The sequence below is a fragment of the Ursus arctos genome, unplaced genomic scaffold (genome assembly GCF_023065955.2).
Source record: "Ursus arctos isolate Adak ecotype North America unplaced genomic scaffold, UrsArc2.0 scaffold_12, whole genome shotgun sequence".
In the NCBI taxonomy this organism is placed as follows: Eukaryota; Metazoa; Chordata; class Mammalia; order Carnivora; family Ursidae; genus Ursus; species Ursus arctos.
This window is the reverse complement of record NW_026622786.1, coordinates 54,214,262-54,235,362: the sequence shown is the minus strand read 5'-3', so window position 1 is coordinate 54,235,362 and position 21,101 is coordinate 54,214,262. Positions and strand designations below refer to the sequence as shown.

General features: G+C 35.2%; 1 protein-coding gene across 3 annotated transcripts in view; it reads right to left on the bottom strand.

The window, feature by feature from the left end:
- The window catches only part of ITGB3BP (integrin subunit beta 3 binding protein), a 61,873-nt gene that overhangs the window by 33,521 nt on the left and 7,251 nt on the right, over positions 1-21,101 (bottom strand). For all 3 annotated transcript variants that reach the window (XM_057310609.1, XM_026497925.4, XM_057310610.1), the window contains exon 2: positions 10,064-10,106. In XM_057310609.1, the coding sequence (XP_057166592.1) occupies positions 10,064-10,106 (43 nt within the window). The remainder of the gene's footprint in view (positions 1-10,063; positions 10,107-21,101) is intronic.

Genomic DNA, 21,101 nt, shown 5'->3' with positions numbered 1-21,101 from the left:
AGAAATCAGTAAAGTCACAATTGTATAATAATTTATAACTGCTTATAATATTCAGTGACTCTAAACTTAGAGATATTTAATGCCACTATTAAAAAAGACTAATGATCAGCCCAAACACCATTGTACTTTTTGTAAAGTGGTCAAACCTTGTATACTAGCAAAACTAAAATTTGGGCATTGATTTTTCTATCTAAAAAAAGAAATGAATGTTCGCTTCATAATTTCAAATATAGATGACATTCTCCTTCAATATCTTTCACAAATTGTAGCTTGCTTTCTCACTTTGTTTAAAGCATATTCTACCAAAAAGGTGCCTGTATTGCATTGATTTTTACCTATTATAAACAATCTAGAAAGTACTAACTAAGGGTTCTTTCGGGATGAAATATAATGGAAAGGATCTGCTATTATTATTATGAAGTACTACCCCATGCTATCAGTGAAATATTTAAAACACAGGTACTATAGACACTTGGATAGCCAGAAACAAAATTAGGGCAACTAAAGGGAGATAAATTTTTATAACCTTACACTGGTTAATTAGGTCATTGGAATGTCTTACCTAAGACATTATTACAGATTACTAGTACTATTATGGAATTTATATTAAAATACTCTAAATACTAGCTGTCTCAGGCACTTTTCACAATTTGGGTACAGGGTTCTCAGAATAGTCCTAGAGATCAACTAACTTCCTATCAGCTACCATGATTATCATCCTTAATGTTTCTAATAATGCTGGGGTTTCGTTGTTATTTGTAATATACTTGTGGAAGCAAAAGCATTTTGCACTAATCTCATTGATCTTACAGGGATAGTGGAGAAAGAATATAACCAATATATTAGATCTATGGTGATAGGAATGTTCTATTTCTTGATTGGGTGTTTGATACACAGGGGTATACATTTGTTAAAACTCATTGGATTGTACACTCGAGATCTGTGGCTTTAATAATATATAAATTTTCCTTTGATAAAAAATTTTAATAGGAAAAATAAAACACTGGCTAAAAAAGTTGATATACTGGTGTTTCTATTTGTATTCATTATTGTTTCACAATTTAAAAATATTAAAATACTATTTTTTTTAAAGATTTTATTTATTTATTCGACAGAGAGAGACAGCGAGAGAGGGAACACAAGCAAGGTGAGTGGGAGAGGGAGAAGCAGGCTCCCCACCGAGCAGGGAGCCCGATGTGGGGCTCAATCCCAGGACCCTGTGATCAGGACCTGAGCTGAAGGCAGACCGCTTAATGGCTGAGCCACCCAGGTGCCCTGAGAGAATCTTTAAGTAGACTCCGCACTGAGTGCAGAGCCCGATGCAAGGCTCGATCCTACAACCCAGAGAGCACGACCTGAGCCAAAACCAAAAGTCGGACACTTAACTGACTGTGCCATACAGGTGCCTCTAAAATGTTAATTTTAATATTAAAGATAACACTATTCTGTAACTCTCTTGCATGTAACTCTCGAGATTTAATGAAATATTTTCATGGCTGTTTCCCATCATTCCTTCAAATATCCTCATATTTTTCAGAATATAAAGTGAATTCCACCTCAAATATATTTTTGTCTGTTTATTAAAGTATGATTTACCTACATTAAAATGCACGGATCTTAAGTGTTCAGCTTGAGGAGATCTGACAATTGTATAATCTGATGCAACTACCACACAAGATACAGAACATTTCAACCATCTCCGGTTTCCTTGTACACCCTTCCACCCAATTTCTACTTTCTAGCCCATAGGCAACCACTTTCTAATTCCTATAATCATAGATACCTCTGCCTATCCTTGAACTTCATATAAATTAAGTATGTAACTTTTGGTTTTGGTTTCTTTTGTTCAACACGTTTTTGAGATCATCTACATTGTTGTATGCGGTAGTAGTGTGTTCCTTTTTATTGCTGAATAGTGCTCCTTTGTATAAATATACCAGAATTTGTTTTTCCACTCTCTGATTGAAAGAGATTTGGAATATTTCCAGTTTGGGGCTATTATGAATTAAGTTGCTAAAACCATTCTTGTAGGGGTGCCTGGGTGGCACAGTGGTAGGGCGTCTGCCTTCGGCTCAGGATGTGATCCTGGCATTCTGGGATCGAGCCCCACATCAGGCTCCTCTGCTGGGAGACTGCTTCTCCCTCTCCCGCTCCCCCTGCTTGTGTTCCCTCTCTCGCTGGCTGTCTCTATCTCTGTCGAATAATAAAAAAAAAAATCTTTAAAAACATTCTTGTAGATGTTGGGACGCCTGGGTGGCTCAGTCAGTTAAGCCTTGACTGCGGATTTCAGCTCAGGTCATGATCTCATGAGTCATGAAATCCAGCCCAGGTCAGGCTCCACAGACTCAGCTGGAAGTCTGCTTGAGATTCTCTCTTTCTCCGCTCCCTCCACTCACAAGCATGCTTTCCCTCTCTAGAATAAATAAATAAGTTTTTTAAAAAAATTCTTGTACAGGTCTTTTGTGGATATGTCATTTTATTTCTTTGGGAAAGCTGGGAATGGAATTGCTAGGTTATAGGATAGACAGAGATTTATACTCTCTATATAAAATAAAAGCTAGAGTTCTCCAAAATATTTGTGTCATTTTAAATTCCCATCAGTAAAAGAGAGTTCCAGCTGCTCCACATCCTTATCAATCTTTTGCACTGTTTTAGTCATTCTCATGTTTGTTTGTTTTTTTAGATTTATTTATTTATTTAAGAGGAAGAGCACTAGTGGCGGGGAGGGGAAAAGGGAGAAAGAGAAGAAGCAGACTCCCCACTGAGTGGGAGCCCAACACAGGGCTCAATCCCCAGACCCCAAGACCATGACCTGAGCCAAAGGCAGACACTGAAATGACTGAGCCACCCAGGTGCCCCCTCGTACTTTTTTTTTTTTTTTAAAGTAATCTCTACTCCCAACATAGGGCTGGAACTCAGGACCCTGAGATCAAGAGTTACAAGTTCTAAAACTTGAGCCAGCCAGGAGCCCCTAGAGCTGTTGTTTTTAAAAGCCATTCTGTTTTGCTATTTAGTTCTTCTAGTGGGTGGGAATGGTATTCATTTGTGGGTTTCATTTGTATTTCCAATGATAAATGATGTTGAACACTTTTTCATGTGCTAACTGTCCATTTAAATATTTTTTTGTGACATGTTGGTTCAAGTTTTTGTACATTTTTATTGTACTTTTTATTATTTATTTATATATTATAGACACAAGTCTTGTCAGATAGATGCATGGCAAATATTTTCTTCTCAATCCCTGACTTGCCTATTCATTTTCTTAATCATGTCTCTTGAGGAGCAAAAATTTTTAATTTTGATAAAGTCTACCTTAACCTTATCTTCTATAGTTAGTACCTTTTCTGTTGTATGAAATTTTGCCTACTTTAAGTCTCAAAGATAATATCTTGTATTTCCTTCTTGAAGCTTGATGCTTTTAGTTTTTACTTTATGCCCATGACACTTCTTGAATTAATTTTTGTGTAACAAGTGAGATAAAGATAGAGATTATTTTTTATCCATATGGATATTTAAAAGACTTTCTTTGTTCCTATTAAATCAACCCAATATTTAAAAACATTTCATGGGCACCTGGGTGGCTCAGTTGGTTAAGGGTCTTGTGAGTTTGGCTCAGGATATAATCCTGGAGTCGTGGGATTGAGACCTACGTTGGGCTCCTTGCTCAGTGGGGAGTCTGCTTGGGATTCTCTCTCTCCCTCTCCATTTGCTCCTTCTCCCCCCTCAAATAAATAAATCTTTAAAAAAAATGAAAACATTTCATAAATTTAGTCAACTGTTAAGATAATATGAACCAAAAAGAGTATTAGAAATTAGATTTTGCCAAATAGAATGAAGATTCATAAAGTGTTTAAGTAATTACACTACAGGAAAAACAGCTGTGTTATATGGAAGGAAGACTGGGCTCATGTAATAGTTTTGCTGTGTCCTAGCTGTGTGTGCTATTGTGGGTATACCACCTACTCTGAATTGTAGTTTCCTCATCCAATCTAGCATATCACTAGAATATTAATGCCTACATGACATGGAGGGCTTCTGAGCTTGAAGGAAGGAGGGCAAGGCAGTGGAGTTCACCTTTAAGAAGTCTGCCAAGGGCCTAGAATCTGTGTCCCCAGACCTGGTGGGGTACTCAGTATTGGGAGTGAGAGGTGGCCAAAGGAGAAGAACATGCAGAAGCACAGATGCAAATGAGACTGGTGCTACAACTGAACATCTAGGCCATTAAGCCAAGGAATGCATACTATTCCTGCCCAAGAAGTGCCACTTCTATCAGAGCATCAGCCAGATGATGGCCTCATATCCTGAAAGCCCAGCAGGACCCAACCTCAGAGAAAGCCAGCTTACTTTCAGGAGAAGGATGAGATTCACTGACCTGCCCTCCTCCCAGAGGCACAGAATTTAGTTATGGTGGGTAAATGACTATCCTTTTGCAATCAGAAAAGTTCAAGGAACAGGAAACAAATAGTAGAAAAAGCAGGATAGATAGGGTCAGTATAGGCAGCTAGTACTGCCATATTTCTTAGTCCAGGATCCCTAGCATCACCTCCTCTTCTCTCTTGGTGAGGGGAAGGAGTGAGGCAAAGGAACTCTAACACTGCTATTCAAACAAGGGCTTTCACGGAAAATCTCCCTAGAATATGCACACTGTACCTGAAACTCTACTCCCACAATCTTAAGCTTTTGAAAGCGGCCTGGATAGGGAAGTTGTTTTGAGAGAATATATGAGAAGAGTATATGTTCTGCTGTTGTTGGGTGAATTACTAATGTTAAGATGGCAAATTCCCAAACTTGATCTGTAATCCCTGTCAAAATTCCAAATGGCTCTTTTTCAGAAATGGACAAGGTGATCTTAAAATTCCTATGAAGTTGCAAGAGATACAGAATAGCAGAAGCAATTTTGAAAAGGAACAACAAAAGGAGGATTCACATTTCCTGATTTCAAATTTACAGTAATTATAACTTTATTTTGAAAACTTACAGTAATTAAGAAAGTGTGGTAGTGGCTGTAAGGACAGAGATGAATGGAGTCAACTTGAGAGTCCAGAAATAAATCCTTACGTTTACAGCTCATTGATTTTCAAGAAGGGTATCAATACCATTCAATGGGGGAAAGAATATCTTTTCAACAAATAGTGCTAGGACAACTGAATATACATGCCCCCACTCTCACATCATGTACAAAATTAACTTATTAGGTAATAGTTTCTTTGATATGACACCAGAAGTACATGTAATCAAAGAAGAAGTAAACTGGACTTCATCAAAATTAAAAACGTTTGTGCATCAAAGGGATGCTACCAAGAAAATGAAAAGACAACCCAGAGAATCTGTGATAAGGTGATAGTACTCAGCATACACAAAAGTAAAACCACAAAATCCTATTTAAAAATGGGTAACTAATTTGAGTGATATTTCTCCACAGAAAATATACAGATGGCCAATAAGCATGTGAAAAAATGCTCAACATTATCAAAGAAATGCAAATAACAACCACAATGAGATACTACTTCACACCTACTACAATCAAAGGCTAGAATCAAAGTCAGATAATAGCAAGGAGGATCTGGAGAAATTGGAACCCTCCTCATTCACCGGTGGGAATATAAAATGGTGCAGCTATTGTAGAAAAGATTTTGACAGTTTTTCACGAAGTTAAAGATAGAATTATCATGTAAACTAGCAATTCTACCCCTAAGTACCTAATCAAGAAAACTGAAACATGATTCAGCTATAAAAAGGAGTAAAGTACTGTTACATACAACAACATTGATGAAACACGCAAATGTTATGAAAGAAGCCAGTCACGAAAGGCCACAATATTGTATGATTCCATTTACATGCAATATCCAGGATGAGTAACTCCATAGAGACAGCAAGTAAATTAGTTGCCAGGGGATGAGAAGAGAAGGAAATTAGCACCACTTAACTGCTAAGAGACATGGGATTTTTTTGGGGGGGGGGTATGATAAAAATGCTCTGGAATCGGGGCGCCTGGGTGGCTCAGTCATTAGGCGTCTGCCTTCAGCTCAGGTCATCATCCCAGCATTCTGGGATTGAGCCCTCCGTCGGGCTCCCTGCTCAGTGGGAAGCCTGCTTCTCCCTCTCCCACTCCCCCTGCTTGTGTTCCCTCTCTCACTGACTCTCTCTCTGTAAAATAAATAAATAAAATCTTAAAAAAAAAAATGTTCTGGAATTGGATAGTGGTGATGGTTGTTCGACATACTGAGTATACTATAAACTACTGGTGTATACTTTAAAATGATCAATGTTATATGAATTATATCTCAATAAAAAATGCTGAAATTTAAAAAAGAAAACTATTAGAAAATACATGAGATAATTGGAAGATATGAACAAAGACTATCCATTTGATGGTTAAGGAATTATTATCAATTCTGAGAAATACTATTATAGTTTTAAAAAAGTCTTTATCTTTTAAAAATAATTATTGAAATATTTATGGATGATATTTCAGATTTGTTTCAAAATAATCTAATATGGGGTACTAAAGTATATATGGGAGTATAAGTGAACTAAGATTAGCCTTGTGTTAATAATTATCAAAGCTGGGTAATGAATAGGTAGTGCATTACCTTTGTCTCTCTGTTTGAAATTCTTCATAATAAAAAGGTAAGAAAAACCCCAACAACACTATAGTGTTTATTTCACTGTAGTGAAATAAAAGATCTAGGAAATAATCATCAATGAAAAAAAAAACCACTGAAGAAAGATTAATGAGGAATTTTATTATTATGGGTGGATCAGGCTGATTAACGCCCAAACCCCAAAATCAGATCATTCTGTACTCTTGAGGGGATGCAATAGGAACTACACACACTACCTATGAGGTATTCTTATCAAAAATTTGAATCAGAATCTAATCAAGCCTCTAACTTTAACCACCAGTTCTATAGGAAATTTGAAGAATAGAGAAATCATTTGAAGGACACCACAAGAAATAAATCAATTAATTCCAGAATGTGGAATATACTTACAAAACAGATACCTCAATTTAAAAAACAAAACAAAACAAAACAAAAAGGTGAAGTTTAACAAGATTTAAAAAAACTTAGGATATATAAGAAAGATTACAATGTATAAGCCTTGTTTGGATCCTGACTTTAATAAGCCAACTATAAAAGGACATTTTGAAACAACCATGGAAATATGAATATGCACTGCGTAGAAGATATTATTAAGGAATTAGTATTAATTTTATAAGGATGATAATGGCACTGTGGTTATGAAAAAAAGTCATTATCTGTTAGAAATACATACTGAAGAATTTTCTGATGAAATGACATGTCTGGGATTTGTAAAACATGCCAGGAAAAAAATATACAGATATACACACACGTATATGTATACACACATACACACACATATGAAGCAAAATTAGCAAAATGTTAATAATCGTTGAACATGGAAGTTCATTGTATTATTCTATTTTGTTTATGTTTGAAAATTTCTGTAATAAAAAGGGAAGGAAGAAAGAAGGGAAGGAGAGGGAGGGAGGGAGAGAGGGAAGTAGATTTGAACCAAATCAATAAGTAGGACTGCAGAATAAGAGCTACAAAATTTCCTAATGCCCTAACATTCAAAGTTCTTTCTAATTTCAGGAGTTGGCAGAAGCCTTGTCTCAGAGAGATAAGACAAGTTTAGGCCCTAGGAATAATCAGAGATGTCCTACCAATAGTAAGGGAGTAATCTAGCTGGCATCTGTGCCTAAATTAGCACACCTCCCCCACCTTCACCAACTTGCACTGCTATTCCTTCTAGCAGCAAGCCTACTGAGTTGGCCTTGGTAGGAAGTATGCTCCTTCCCTTCCTACCTGTAGCATCTGTTTCTTCCATTACTTCCCTGAGGTGGCCTGAACGAGACTATATACATGATTAGGTAGCTAGTTGTCCCTATAAATTCATCTGAATTGCCACTGGCAGCAGTTTGTAATAAATTCATCTTCATTTCTGAAAATTCATCTAAAAACAGTGCTTGGAGGACAGTAACTTGAGCAGCTCAAATATTGTAGGTGATGAAAAACTGGAGCATTCTTTACTCCTCACTACCCCTCAACAATTTGGGAGGTTCAGCAAATGATGGTACTTGAGTATACATTCCAGATATTAAAGGAAGGTCACAGGGGATGATTCATACCTCTGTTTTGTCCATAAGGGGACTCATAAGGAAAATGACTTTTGCAGACTTGCCCTAACATCATGGAGCATTAATTTCCATGAAGGTCTGTAGCTGCTTTGGGAACACTGGGATTTGGGAGTTTTTGAACATCTCTGGGAGAGGAAATAGCAGATTAGAATGAATAGGCTCCACTTTAACTAACTGGTATGTAAGGGCCATCTCCTTTCTGTGGATATCAGTCTTCCTTCAGTATCATATTGGTAAGGCAAAATGACCATAAAGTTAACTACTAGTTCCTCTGCAGTTTTCCAGCAATTAGGTACTCCTGGAATTATAGGTATGTCTTGAATGTCTGATTATCCTTTGCATGGGCTAAGGCAGCCTCATTGCCACGTGGGTGGACTTGTGGAGCCAGGCTGCTTTAGGGCTAAGTTGTTACTGGAATGGATGGAAGCATAAATGTAGCAATGGAGAGAATCCTAGACTTAGCACCAGAATGAAAGCTGCCAGTTCTAAGATGTGAATATAGAGCTGCCAACAAATAATGAGGCAAGATTACAAAAGCAGAAATTACCAGAAATAGGTCAGAAAATAGAAGAGAAATGTTGAAGAAAGGCCCAGGCTAGATGCTAGAACCTGCAGTTAGCAGGGAGTGGCCATATGATACTAAGCTAAGTCAAACTAAGTCCCCTTGGTTTAAAGGTACAGAATTGGGCCAAACATAACAATGTATTTTTCTAATATAGGATATTAGCTGTAGCACTGGCTACCTTGACATATCCTAATATGAAGTAAAAATGGATTGTAAGCCTGCAATGATGACAATTGTATTTCATGAAGAGGATGAATTCCTAAATGGCCAGTCTCTGTTATTCAAATAATGTTACTGTTTCCCAAAGAACAGTTTGGGGGCAGGAAAGAACAGTATTTCATTTCAAGCTGGACTACTCATCTACCAAAATACCATTCTGACCAAAGAAACAGATGCAGAATTACAGTCACAGCTGCATTCTGTATAGAACAAGTTGGATAATGGTACTCTAAATTGCTAATTACACTGCTAATGATTTTTTTAGTGGCATTGCATTATTTTGCCACTTTTGTTTAAATTTTTTAAAAAAGCATCTAGGAAGTTTTAAAAATGGTAAATTGTTAAATTATCAGTGAGTTTTACAAACAGAAATTCCATATAACATCCATTTCTTGAAATGGCATTCTCATGTGGGATTTTGTAGGAGCACCATTTATTGACTAGCTATTTGTTTTAATTTATTTTCTCATCAATTTACTTGCATTTAAGATTACTGAGGCCATAAGTACCTCAATATTAGTATTTGTATCTAGCTCCATAGTTGGTATGAAAAGATAATAAACCAACATATGTCATGATATGCTGACACTGGGAAGGTACTATGACTAGACTTACAAAAAATAATAGCAATAGTACATTTTTATTTTTATTGTGGCAACCATGGTGAAATTTATTACAGTGTTAGTATTTCATTGTTTAATTATGCCAGCATAGCTGAGGGAGGTAATTACATTTTTGATATAAAAATGCTGTTAATGTTTTTATTTCAATTTAGCAGATTATAGAATACAGATGAAAGCATTGCCGTTGTTCCACATTGTTTCTTGTGCATTTAAGTGGCAGAATATTTTTTCCACAAATAGTAAATTCATTTCTACTGAATTATTTTATTAAGGTTTCTAAATAATGTGCCTCTTAAATGAAAACCTCAATCTGGTCAGGAACTTCCATACATGATATTTATAAAAAACTTTACATATAGAAAATGGTGTACCAATTACAATTACATCACAATGTTTTTTGAAATTTTTTCTATTTATTAAGGTAAATTTGCTGTTAGAAAATTAAAAATACATACTTGCTATGCAATTACAAATTCATAGGTAAATACTTACATTTGCTTCTAACAGATGATCCAATTTCAGTGATCTCTTAACACTGCAAACAAAATATTTAAAGAGATCTTAAATTTACATGCTTTAGGTAGCCAAATACTTAAGAGTAATAAATATAAACAAAGATTCTGAGTTACTTTTGCCAATGAAAGCAGAATACCATATGAAGAAAGCAAAGCAATTTTCATGATGATGAAACTGGATTTTTTAGTAGCATATTTCAATATGGAATAATTATTCAAATGGATTTTTATATATGGTTTCATATACATGCACTATTGTACAATTCAAGCATTAAAGTCATATTATGAAATAATCTTAATAAAAATTAATATATTTGTGTTTTAAAATATCACTAATGAAAAATTAAGCATAAGGACAAAATAATTTATACACCCTTAATGGAGTTGTTGAAAGTATATTATTTGCAGAAATAATGAACTAGGTATTAAAATAAAGGTATGAACAAGGTGAAAAAAGTTTTGTACATTATTCTAGCTTTAAACATGATTCAGTGTTACCAGACTATGACTTAACTGAGGAACAGATGCTCTATGTCTTTATAAGTCCCCAATCCATAAGAAACTATTTTTTGTCTCCCTCACTAAACTGATTCAGGAACATGCCAGGCTCTCTCTGTGCAAAATCTGTTCTGCTAAACTGGATGCCCAGCTGTTGGTGACAATGCTTAGAAAGGAAAGCTGAATATTTATAATACTTTATTTCGTACAGCTGTCTTCTAAAGAGCAGTCATCAACATTTTATTGAATGCAGACTAAATGCTCAAAGGAGAAAAAGGTCAATATAAATTAAAACTAGTTTTCCCAGTGACAAATGCAGTGTTAAAAGTACTTTCTTGATCCCTGAGAAACAGAAATTACGTTATTTAAAATATTAGAGAATTTGAGCATAAAGGAAAAAAAGAAAGAAACAAAGAGGACTGTATTGTAAAGGTTGTAGTAGAGAAAACAAAAAAAATTTTTAAATGACTATTGACAAATAACGATTGACTTTTTTTCTTTTTAAAAAGATTTTATTTATTTATTTGACAGAGAAAGACAGCGAGAGAAGGAACACAAGCAAGGGGAGTGTGAGAGGGAGAAGCAGGCTTCCCGCCAAGCAGGGAGCCAGATGCGGGGCTCGATCCCAGGACCCTGGGATCATGACCTGAGCCGAGGGCAAATGCTTAACGACTGAGCCACCCAGGCGCCCCTTTTTTTGTCTGACTACTGACTTTCAAGCAAGTGACAAGAACAAGAAAAAACAGAAGAGATGGACAATTTACAAACATTATGGAGTAGTAAATATTAAATACAAAAATTTAATCTATTAAAAAAGGGCTCACTTAATTTTGTTATTATATCTACATGAGCTTATCACATAACTTTATTTCTTGAGATTAAATCGCTTTGAAAAATTACTTGTATCTTTTAGAAGTCCACTTGAAATCAAATTAATGTGAATTCTCAATGAAGCAAGAAGAGAATAGCAGTATGAACAAATAAAAATGGCAGATGATCCAAAAAAAGTATATATATTTAGTTTTGGAATATATAGTACTATTCAGGTATATGAGATATTTTTGGTATTTTATAAAGTTTCAAAAGTAGAAATCAAAAACTAAATTACACAGCACAGTGCTTTTTATCCTGTTTTTATTTTTTTTATTTTTATTTTTTTTTATTTATTTATTCGACAGAGACAGCCAGTGAGAGAGGGAACACAAGCAGGGGGAGTGGGAGAGGAAGAAGCAGGCTCATAGCGGAGGAGCCTGATGTGGGGCTCGATCCCATAACGCGAGGATCACGCCCTGAGCTGAAGGCAGACGCTTAACCGCTGTGCCACCCAGGCGCCCCTTTATCCTGTTTTTAAATGCTAAGATGTAATACTCCCTATTAGAAGGAAACAAATCCCACCTTGATATTAATTGTTCAAAATATTACTTATTGATGATTAATTCTTAGAGAAAGTAACTAAATGTTTGGATTTAAAAGATTTCAGGTTTAGGTCCTAGGGTTGATCTAAGAAGCTCAAGGAAATATATAAAAGTAAACAAGTAAATGAGCTGGGTTAGACTGTTATTTCCCACTTTAACAGTTTAGTGAGAATCTAAAAACATGAATTATTGTAGGTGATATGGTTTTCAGATAATTTAGGTATATAAACTAAAATCTAGTAATATTTACAAGAATCATGAAAAGATTTAATAGATGAGACTAGGTGAAATCTAAGAAATCACTTAGTTCATCCAATATGGAAGAACTGGTGTGATGTGCCCACTGTCACACAGCCTGAAGGCCAGAAACTCAGATCTCAGGTCCTGGGCACAACAAATCTTTGTTGAATTGAGGGGGAGGAGTTAAGGAAGAGGTAAAGAACAGGAAACCTACTAGAGGATTTTATGACAACGTATTAGAACTAGGCCCACTGCCAAAGCATGTTATTAAGTTAAGCACATATTATATGCTTTTACTTTTTTTATCCACTCTTTTATCCACAAACAACTGTAATAGAAGCATGAAATTATGTTACATGGAAGAGGATGAGGTTAATAGGAACAGAGAGGAAGAGATGGTTGAAACATTCATCATAAAGGAAGAACAGACAAAACTTGATTAGATATATGGGATAAATATTTTCCTATTTACTCGTTACTGGAATTAGTTGGCAATTAAAAGTGAAATATCTCTGGTAGTTCTGTGAAGTTACAAGCAGTTTTAGGGGCTACTACTTTGTTTTAAAAAAATGGGATATGCCAAAAAGGACTCAAATAGACATTTCTCCAAAGAAGATGTACTACTGGCCAATAAACATATGAAAAAATGTTCAACATCCCTAATATTAGGAAAATGCAAATCAGAACCACAAAGATATACCATTTCACAACCATTAGGATGTCTATTATAAAAAAAAAAAACAACAACCACAACAAAACAGAAAAAACAGAAAATGTTGGCTAGGATATGGAGAACTGGAATGTTCGTGCACTGCTGGTGGGACTGTAAAATGGTACAGCTGCTGTGAAAAACAGTTTGGCAGTTCCTCAAAAAATTACATGTAGAATTGCCATATAATTCAGCAATTCCACTTCTGGGTATATATCCAAAAGAACTGAAAGCAGAGACACAAACAGGTATTTGTACACCCATGTTCATAGCAGCATTATTTCCAATAGCCAAAATGTGAAAACAATGCAAGTGCCCATTGACTGGTAAATGAGTAAACAAAATGTAACACAGATATATAATGGTTTATTATTCAGCCTTAAAAAGGAAAGAAATTCTGACACATGCTACAAGACAGATGAACCTTGAAGATATCATGCTAAGTGAAATAAGCCAATATCAAAAGGACAAATACTGTATGATCCACTCATATGAGGTACTTAAAGTAGTCAAATTCATAAACACAGAAAATAGTGGTTGCCAAGGGCTGAGAGGAAGAGTGAATAGGGAGTTACTGCTTGATAGGTATAAAATTTCAGTTTTGCAAGATGGAAAAAGTTTTGGAGATAGATGATGGTGATAGTTGCACAAGGTGAATGTACTTAATGTCACAGAACTGTACACTTAATGATTAAATGTAAACTTTAAGGATGCCTGAGTGGTTTAGTCGGTTAAGCATCCAACTCTTGATTTTGGCTCAGGTCATGATCTCAGAGTCATATGATCGAGCTCCATGTTGGGCTAGGCACTCAGTGCAGAGTCTGCTTGAGATTCGCTCTCCCCCTTTCCCTCTGCTCCTCCCCCTGCTCATGAGCACTCTCTAATAAAAATTTAAAAAATCTTGTAAAAAAACAGTAAGCTTTATAAAAATAAAAAATAAGCAAAAGGTAAACTTTGTTATGTATGTTTTACTACAATTTATAATAGAAAATTTTTAAAAAAGATTTATTTGAGAGAGAGAAGAGAGAACATAAGCAGGGAGGAGGGGCACAGGGAGAGGGAGAAACAGACCCCTCCCCCCACCCCGGCAGAGCAGGGAGCCTGACTTGGGGCTCGATCCCAGGACCCTGGGATCATGACCTGAGCCAAAGGCAGACACTTAACCAACTGAGTCACCCAGGCATGGCTTCAGTTTTGCAAGATGGAAAAAGTTTTAGAGATAGATGATGGTGACAGTTGCACAAGGGGAATGTACTTAATGTCATAGAACTGTACACCTAATGATTAAAATGTAAACTTTAGGGGCACCTGGATGGCTCAGGTCATGATTCCAGAGTCCTGGGATCAAGTCCTGTGACGGGCTCCCTGCTCTGCAGGAAGTCTGCTTCTCCCTCTGCCCCTCCCCCCACTCATTCTCTTAATCTCTCTCTCTCTCAAATAAATAAAATCTTTTAAAAAATAAATAATTTTTTAAATGGGCACTTATCTACTGTATCCTAATTTCCTCCCTCCTACTGGTAATCTTATTACCTCTGCAGATTACTTCCCACTTCCAACTTAACCCAAATTTACACCTATGTCCATAATTTAACTCCCGTGCTTCATTTTTAGGTGTACTAAGTTTAGATTCATTGGATGAAAATTCTGGTTGCTACCAGTATTTTGCTCTTGAGAATTTAGGAAAGACAAATACATTTGACATGCAATTTCATATCAAGACGAATAAAAAGTAACTATGTTTGTAGGATTAGTCATATTACTAAGACTATCCTGCTCTATTTTATTTATCACATGGTAGTATCCTGAATAGGATTCTCTGATGCTATCAGAACAGAACAAGTTTCATTATACAACATTACTAACACTGGTGACAATATAAAAGAAATTACTCTAGAAAAAAATGAACTTTCATTTGATTTCTAATTTAAGAATGAGGAACAACACCTCAAAAAGCACAAAATTACATGCTTTGAGCTTCTCTTTAATTTTTTTTTTTTTTTTGAGAGAGAGAGTGCAAGTGAGAAGAGGGGACAGAATCTCAAGCAGGTTCCATGCTCAGTGCAGAGCCTGATGTGGAGCTCAATCTCACGACCCCAAGATCATGACCTGAGCAGAAATCAAGAGTCAGACACCCAAATGACTGAGCCACCCCAATGCCACTTTGAGTTTCTCTTTAAAACACTGGATTAAATATAATTTTGAATAGCAGGGCTGAGGGTAAGAGTGTGTGTGTGTGGGGAGATAGATAAACTTGGTAAACCAGGTAAGACTCAGAGGGCCTTGATGCTATGCCAAATTCCTCCCCTAAGTTTGGGGAAATCACATAAACTCACTAAGCTTCATAAAGTTGATAATAATACTGGCCTGTAAACTAGTAGGGAATTTCTGAATGGAAGATAAAAATATCACTTACAATGTCAGTGATTCCATTTACTTCTCACTATAATGGTGATGACAATATTGCAAGAGTATTTAAAGGACTGAGTATACTTGTGAAATGCTTAGAAATCCTTTGATGAAAGGCAATGACCAAATTCACATCCCATAGGACTCTTCTGGTGTAAACTGAGATACCTGAAATGATTAGTTTCCATTCTATGTATGAGAATGAGAAAAGAAGGGAGAAGAATCTTCTATATCCTTTTTATCCTTTTTATATTCTCCCTTTCATTCAAGCCTTTTGTGTTCTTTCAAGTGCTCTTTTGCGTTCAACATTCATGGTGCTCATACAATAATTCACTATCACGTATGGGTGAGTAGAGAGAAATACTGTTACATGTAGAAATATGGTCATCATGTGAAAGCACCTAAATAAATAATCAATCGTCTGTTATTCTTCATGATAAAACTGGCCAAAACCTTAAGCAGTTATTGGGCAACAGATGCTTTTTTGTGTCAAAAGCTTCCTCATTAAAAGGTTAATAGAGAATTAGCTAAACAATTCTTACAGAAGTAAAGGGATATATTTGGGAATACTGACCCCAGAAGATAAATAAATAGAGGTGAGATGGTCACTGGGCAAAATAAAATGAGAAATGCCGTAAGATAATTTCATTCTTAAATGAGTATTCTCAAAAATGAACACTAATATTACTATTTCCTCCTGTGAGAAGCTTATGTATATCACACACACACACACTCACACACACACATATATGTATATATATATAAAGGACATAAGTTAAATCCTTTTAAAATTTATCAAAAGAGGCCAAAAAGTTTTATCAGGGGCCAAAAGTTTTAAATATGGGAAACGGGTGATATTTTACATATTTTTTGTGTGTATTATATTTTATAGCATAAAAATTAATAAATTTACATTGATGTCTACCCTCCCCTTGAGAATCTAGCACAATCATCTCTAAGTTTTCCCTAACACAGTCCGCATTGCATTAAGGATCTTTCTACTCTATAGCACTATAGCACTTGTGTATGCCCCTCTCACAAAACTTATCACACTGAAATAGTCTATTCATATGTTCGTCTTTCCTCCCTGGACTAGGATATTTATATCATTAGCACCTTCTCTGTTGAGTGGTAGGTTAAACATCCTTGTTAAACTATCTTTCCCACAACAATTAAAATTCCCAGCAAATACAATATCTGTACATATTTGAATCCCCAAAGCCTGACAGTGATGGGCACGAAAGTGTTACATAAATTAATGATTTATTTAATTAATTGTACTTATTTTTAACTTAAAAATTCAGTCTCAAATTGAGGAATATATTTAATTCCTTTAATTTTTTATGATCCTTCAATTCTGTTTAAGGTAGTTTCAATACAGGTTCCCAAAAGATGTCATATTAACGGTCTTATCTCTAAGGTAGTATCTTCTATGGATCTATGTCTTAACAGTTCTGGAAAAATCTAAACCATAATCTTTCCAAATATCGACTTTCCTTCATTCTTCTTCTCTAGACTTCATCTAGAAGTAATTTTAGACTTCCTAGTTCCATTTTCTGTATCTCTAAACTCTTATTTCTTAGCATTTCTTGTCTCTGTAGTGCATGTGGGCAATTTCTTCAGCTCTATCTTCCGGTTGTCTAATTCTTTCTTCAATTGTATCTAATTTACCGTTTAATCCACCCATTGGTATTTTTTTTAAAAAATTTGATGAGTTTTGGGGGGTAACTTTTAATTTTTACTCAATTTTAAGCTAAAAAAAACCAAACTTCTAGGAGTAAGAGTTCTTATCTTTTACCCAGACTTACCACTTGTTTACATTTTGTCCTATTTATCATTCTCTTTTTCTAGTTCTTTCTTGACTTACAGTGGGTTATGCCCTAATAAACCCATCTAAGTTGAAAATATCTCAAGTTGAAAATGTAATTAATACGCCTAACCTACAAAATATAGCAAGGCCTAGCCTATCTCACAACACATTCACAACACTTACATTAACCTATAGTTGGGCAAAATCATCTAAGGCAAAGCCTATTTTACAATAAGGTACTGAACATCTCATGTAATTTACTGAATACTATACTAAAAGTGAAAACAGAATGGTTATATGGGTACAGAATGGTTTTAAGTGTATCGGTTTTTCACCCTCACAACTGGGTGGAGCTGACTGGGAGCTGTGGCTCACTGCCACTGCCTAGCACCACAAGAGACTATTGTATTACGTATCACTAGCCAGGAAAAAATCACAGATTTTTAAAATGTACATATAAAGATACACAGAGCTAGAACAGAAAATACACTTCTATCTCTCTATCTTTATATGTATATTTAAAAAATCTGTGATTTCATATTGATAACTCCAATGCCAAGCCAACATATTTTAAATTCCTCTATCCAATAATGAAAACTTAGCTCCTATTATCTGCAAAACACTTATCATTTGCTCAAGCCTAGAATACATAGAAAGCAGTTTCAGAAGTGCTAACCCAGACCCCTGTGCAAAGCAAATCTATTTACTAAGATTCAGTATTCACATAATAATGTTAACTGTAAAATGTACACAGTCATTCTACCAGGTGTTAATCAGTATTTCAATATAGTTTTAATCTGTATTTCCCTGATGACTAACAAAATGCTTCCTTGCCATTTATGTAACTTTTTTTAAAGTATTGGTTCAAGTTTTTGAACTATTATTTTAATAAGTTTTACTGTTTACTTAGGTTACTGTTTTACTCTTGAGTTATAAGACTTCTTTATATATTCTAAATTGTTTAAAATATGTCTTATAAATATTTTCTCCTGCTCAGTGGCTTGACAATTCATTTTTTGAAACAATTTTTTTTAAAGTAATCTTTATACCCAACGTGGGGCTCAAACACACAACCCTGAGATTAGAGAGTCGCATGCTCTACTGACTAAGACAGGCAGGTGCCCTGACAATTCATTTAAAAATTTTTTTATTTTTACTTTAATTCCAGTTAAGTTAACATAGTGTTATATTAGTTTCAGGTGTACAATATAGTGATTCAACAATTCCATACGTTACTCAGTGCTCATGAAGATGAGTGTACTTTTAATCCCTTTCACCTATTTCACCCATGTCTCCACCCACGTCCCTCTGGAAACCATCAGTTTGCTCTCTATAGTTAAGAGTCTGTTTTTTGGTTTGGCTCGCTCCCTTTTTTACCCTTTGTTTGTTGAATTCCAAATATGAGTGAAATCATATGGTGTTTTTCTCTGACTTATTTCTCTTAGCATTATACTCTCTAGCTCCTTCCGTGTTGTTGCAAATGGCAAGATTTAATTCTCTTTTATGGCTGAATAATATTCCGTGTGTGTGTGTATGTCTATTTGGCTATTGTAAATAATGCTGCAATAAACAACAAACACAGGGGTGCATATATCCTTTTGAATTACTGCTTTTGTTTGGGTAAATGCCTAGTAGTGTGATTACTATGATCATAGGGTATTCTAGTTTTAATTTTTTGAGGAACCTACATACTGTTTTCCAGAGTGCCTGGACCAGTTTGCATTTCCACCAACAATGCAAAAGGGTTCCTTTTTCTCCCTCTCCTCATCAACACCTGTTTGCATTTTTTATTTTAGCCATATTGATAGGTGTGAGATGGTATCTCATTGTAGTTTTAATTTCATTTCCTTGATAATGAGTGATGTCAAGCACCTTTTCATGTGTCTGTTGGTCATCTGCATGTCTTCTTTGGAGAAATGTCTGTTCATGTCTTCTGCCCATTTTTAAATTGGATTATTTGGGGGTTTTTTGGTATTGCATTGTATAAGTTTTTATACATTTTGGGTACTAACCCTTTATTGGTTATGTCATTTGCAAATATCTTCTCCCATTCAGTAGGTTTTCTTTTAGTTTTGTTGACTGTTTCCTTTGTTGTGCAGAATCTTTTAATTTTGATGTAGTCCCAATAATTTATTTTTGCTTTTGTTCCCCTTGTCTCAGGAGACAGGTCTAGAAAAATGTTGCTACCACCAATTGCAGAGAAATTGCCTGCGCTCTCTTCTAGGATTTTTATGGTTTCAGGTTTCATGTTTAGGTCCTTAATCCATTTTGAGTTCATTTTCATCTATGGTGTAAGAAAGTGGTCCAGTTTCATTCTTTTGCATGTAGCTGTACAGCTTTCCCAACACTGTTTGTTGAAGACACTCTTTTTCCCATCGCATATTCTTGCCTCCTTAGTAGAATATTAATTGACCACATAATCATGGGTTTGTTTCTGGGTTTTCTATCTTGTTCCATTGTTCTATGTGTCTATTTTTGTGTCAGTACCATACTGTTTTGATTACAACAGCCTTGTAGCATAACTTGAAATCTGGAATTGTAATACTTCCAGCTTTTGACAATTCATTTTCTTAACTGTGTTCTTTGATGAGCAGAAGTTCAAAATTTAGATGAAGTCTAACCTATAATTTTTTTTCTTTTATGGTTATTGTTTTTTGTATCTTGCCTGAAATTTTACCTACCCCATCTCATATACTTCCTTCAGAAACTTTACCTTTTACATATAGGACTATGCTATATTTCAAATCAATTTTTGTATATGGTATAAGGTAGAAGTTGAGGTTGTTTCATTTATTCTTCTGTATGGTATCCCAAAATCATTTGGATGCTTCTTTCCCCACTCAATTGCTTTGGCACCTTTGTGGGTCCATTTCTGGACTTTGGATTCTCTTCCATTTTATCTATTTGTCCTTATGCCCAATACACATTGAATTCAGAAACACTTTATAGGAAGTTAGTTAGTATATGTACTCCAACTTCATTCTTCTTTTTCAAGATTATTTTCTTATAAGTCCTTTGCTTTTCCATAAAAATTTTGAAATCAGTTTTTCTATTCCTATAAAATGTTCACTGGGATTGACAGGAAATGCATTGAATCTAAAGATCAACTGGGGAGAACTAACAATTTAACATTATTGAGACTTTACATCCATAAACATGCCCCTATTTAGATCTTTATTTTCTCTAAGCAACATGTTGTAATCTTCAATGTAGAAATCTTAAGTGTCTTCTAGTTAAACTTCTTTTATGTAGTTTTAAAATGTGATTGTATATGGAAAAACTTAAGCTTCATTTCCAGGTGTTTCTTGCTAAAATGTAGAAATAGAATTGATTTTTGTATATTGACTGTGTGATCTGCATCTCTGCTAAATAGCTCTAATAACTGTTTTACAAATTCCTTAGGATTTTCCATGTTCATGACAATATCACCAGCAAATCATCAATTTTACTTTCTCCTTTCCAACATTTACACATTTCCTTCCTTTCTAGTACTTTGTTAGATAGAAGTAGTGGGAGGATACATCTTGCCTTATTCCTAATCTTAGAATAAGTGTTCAGTGCTGAGTATTGTATGTGTAGGTTTTTCATAGAATAAGTTCCCTTTCTACTTCTAGTGTGCTGAGTTTTTATTTTATCACGAATGAGTGTGCTCTTTGTACAACTATTAATATGATCTCCTTTATTCTCTGTTTGAAAGATATTGATTTTAAAATAACAGAACAATTTGCATTCTTGAGATAAGCCCCACTTGGACATAATGTATTGTCCCTTTTACATGTTGAATTAGATTTGCTAATCTTTTTTTTTTCTTTAAAGATTTTTATTTATTTATTTGAAAGGGAGAGAGAGAGAGAGAGCACGTGTGCAAGAATGCCAGAGCAGGAGGAGGGAGAAGAAGACTCCCTGCTGAGCAGGGAGCCTGACGTGGGGCTCAATC